At 41.3% G+C, this 3,456-nt stretch overlaps 1 protein-coding gene across 1 annotated transcript in view; it reads left to right on the plus strand.

The window, feature by feature from the left end:
- The window catches only part of LOC102752131 (nephrocystin-1), a 35,963-nt gene extending 32,773 nt beyond the window's left edge, over window positions 1-3,190 (plus strand). Inside the window, 3 exon segments of the mRNA XM_015570026.1 lie at window positions 386-452; window positions 998-1,092; window positions 2,996-3,190. Of these exon segments, the coding sequence (XP_015425512.1) occupies window positions 386-452; window positions 998-1,092; window positions 2,996-3,190 (357 nt within the window).
- Window positions 3,191-3,456: the final 266 nt, after the last annotated feature.

The following is a 3,456-nucleotide window of genomic DNA, read 5'->3' on the forward strand; positions in this document are numbered from 1 at the left end:
GAGGAAGGTAACAGTCCTGGGTCTCTCAGTGCCACAGACCTTAGTTAAGCTTTATGTCTGACTTCTTGTTTTAGCCCAAACAAGTTGCTTAAAAAGATGGTGAACCTCACATCTCATTGGTGCTCACTCATCTTTTCCTCATCTTTCCCGTGACAGTGGAGGAAGGACCCCTTATGCAATCAGAGGCCAGCCTGTCTTCCTATGCTCTGGGCTCCAGAAACATGGCTCTTAATTGTCAGCCCCTCCCTGTATCTTCAGCTGGGCCCACCACTCCTTCCCTCATCAGTAACACTGGCAAGCCTAGTGCCTCCCGCCTCTGAGAACCAGCCTCTCCAGTCTTGTCCCTTTCCAGGCCAAGCCGCCCTTTCTCTGCTTTTCTTCACAGCAAAACTTTCCCAAAGAGTTTCCTCCATTCGTCTTTTCTGTTGTCTTACTTGTGCTTGGATTTCCCTGTACTTGGCAACATTTGTCCATACGAACATTTTATTTTATTTTTTAAAAAATATTTTTATTAGTTTCAGAGAGGAAGGAAAGGGAGAGAAAGATAGGAACATCAATGATGAGAGAGAATCATTGATCGGCTGCCTCCTGCACCCCCTCTACTGGGGATTGAGCCCACAATCTGGGCATGTGCCATGACCAGGAATCAAACCACAACCTCCTGGTTCATAGGTCGATGCTCAACCACTGAGACATGCTGGCCCAGCGTATTGTATACACATTTAACATTTTAGGGTCATGTTATTGGCCTAAGAGGCTTTCAGATAGTTCTTGAAGCTGCTTGGTGATCAGCTCTTATGTGTTTCTATTTTTATGTTTCCTCTGTTGTTTGTCTGTAAGTCCCAGTTGGTGCCTCTGTCTTAGGAAGCCCATTCCCAGGAAGCAGCTGGCCTTTTGGATGTCTGTTTCTTAAGTTTATAGCATAGAGCAATGGACTTTTGGCTTTGAATTTAGTTCCTTTCTTTGTAAGGCAATAAATAAAACATTATTTTTTCAGGGAATCAATTTCGAGCAAGTTACTTCTTACAGCCAGAGCTCACTCCTTCACAGCTGGCCTTCAGGGATCTCCTGTGGGATGCTAAGACAGGCACTGTAAGTGTAGCTACTAAGTTACAACTTTTCCAGATTGTGTCCTGGTTGCAAGTATACCAACAACATGTAAATTGATTAATGCATTATGAAAAACAAAGAAATTGTTTCTGGTCTGTGATTTTGAAATACTCAATGAGTTTAATAACTAAGACAAAACTTGGGTTTGTGATTTATTTTGTTTCTCTTCTCCACGGCTCTCTTCTCCCATTGTTACAAAGGAAACAGTACCTATCTCAGTCATTCTCTGCCTCAATTTCTCATCTATAAAAAGGGAATAATAGCAATACTTGCCACATAGGGTTATTGCGAGAATTATGTGTGTGAAGGGCAGAGAGTAGTGCCTGGCTCATGATGATAACTCAGGAAATGTTAGGCAGTATCACCATCATCATCATCATCATTTGTGGGGAAGCACTGGACTTGGTTGGAAAGTCTGTAAGGAGGACTCTCTGAATGGTTGTGGGCCTCTACGGGACCTTGCCGAAGGTGGCAGCCCCTGCCTTGACGTTTGCAAACAAGTCTGAGGCCCCAGTGTTTACTGAAATCTTTATGTTTAGTGTTCAGATGTCCTTACTAAAGGACACTGCAGATGCATGTGTCTTCTCAAGGCTACTTACCCTGCTAATAGTATCTAGAAGTTAATTTTAGGTCAAGCTGTTGCTACAATAAAAGCCTAAGGAGGCAGGTGAATGGGGCTGTTGGGTTCCTATAGCCAAGCAATCCCTTAGCCCTCTCTTTCACAGAAATGTGTGTCAGAGTAATCATTCATCCGTTGCTCGGGGTCTGCTGGTCAGCCTCAGCAATTATTATTATTAATATTATGTTAATTAAGTAAGAATGAGTACTTTCTGATTATACTTTTTTTTGGATTCCTTAAAGGATTCCTGTATCCCCAGTTGAAGTAGGAAACACTCTTCATTTCATTGTACTCTCCAACTCTTTAGCAGATCTATACCATGTTGGAGTGCATCACTCCCCTTCCTGTTTATCTTCCACTTTTTCCGCTTCTTGCCCCAGGGCCTCAGGGGGTGAACAGACCTACTGTGGTCAGGTGTTGTGGAGAGGAGTAGTGCAGAATTTTAGTGCTGCTTTTCCTCTCAACCAGAGTATTGCCTGGAACCTTCTTTGTATTAAATATCTCTTATTGCAAGTCAACAAAGATGTCGTATTTGGTGTGTTTAGTGTACTAGTACTGGAATACTGGGATAAATGGCATTTCATTTTATGAATTTTACAACCTGCTCTCATTTCTTAAAATGAAAAGCTGAGGCTTTTAGATGTTGCCTTATTTTATCAATGATATAAGTATTTTAAATGGAAGGACCATGATTATAAGGCAGAAAGTTAAGAATGGAAGATGTTCTTAAATTAGAAACCAGATGACATTTGTTTATGGACATTCTGAACTGTACCTGTGAAGGTGAACCAAGCAGTCATATCCCATGGTCAGTGACTTCTCTCTGTCAAAACATCTGTTTAAGAAGCTAAGGAACAATGTAGCTAAGTGCTTAGAATTAAACCAAGGAGGAGCTGGCTGGAAGCTACACATGCTGTGACCGTCTGCCCTCACCCCCTTTGTGGAGGAGCGACTGTGTGAATAAGCTCATACATCTTACCTGATTGTATGGCAGTTCCTCCCATCACAGTTTGATACATTTCCACCAAAGTGCAAATATCTCAAATATAAATTGTCATAAAAAATGTACCTAAAATTTTGACTTAAGTTAATCATACTATTACAGTTTTCTTGTGGGTGCATATTTGTTTGTAAAATTCTTCCTTTTGTTATTTGTACATTATTCTTATGTATATTTTCTTACCTATTTATAAAAGATGCGTTGAAAATTACTTTGTCTTATTAGTCACAAAAGTAAACCTTTTTCATAACTAATTTTCCTTTTAGATTAGGTCGAGAGCAAGTCGTGTTTCCTTGATCCTGACCCTCTGGAGCTGTAAAATGATTCCTGTTCCAGGAGTGAGCATCCAGCTCCTCAGCAGACACGTGCGCCTCTGTCTGTTTGACGGCAGTAAGGTGAGCTCACTGCAGAGCACAGGGGTTCACGTCAGGATGGAAAACATTTTGTTAGTCACACGTTAAACACGTCCTGGCGGGAGTCTGTCTGTCTCTGTTTCTTTATATGTGCATGTGTATGTGTATGTATAGGCATGTGTACATACATATAAAGTAATATGTGGCAGAGTGCAACTACATGGGTTTTGATGACATGGGCTTTCTTCTGGCTCTTTCAGTGGCCAGATGTGTGATGTTGGCTAATCGTCACAGTTAAAGCCTTTCAGCCATAGATTTTTCACCTACAAAAAGGTACCGATGCTTGCCTTCTAGTATTGTATAGCTCAACACTT

This window comes from Myotis davidii, unplaced genomic scaffold (assembly GCF_000327345.1).
Source record: "Myotis davidii unplaced genomic scaffold, ASM32734v1 scaffold1065, whole genome shotgun sequence".
NCBI classification, from domain to species: domain Eukaryota; kingdom Metazoa; phylum Chordata; class Mammalia; order Chiroptera; family Vespertilionidae; genus Myotis; species Myotis davidii.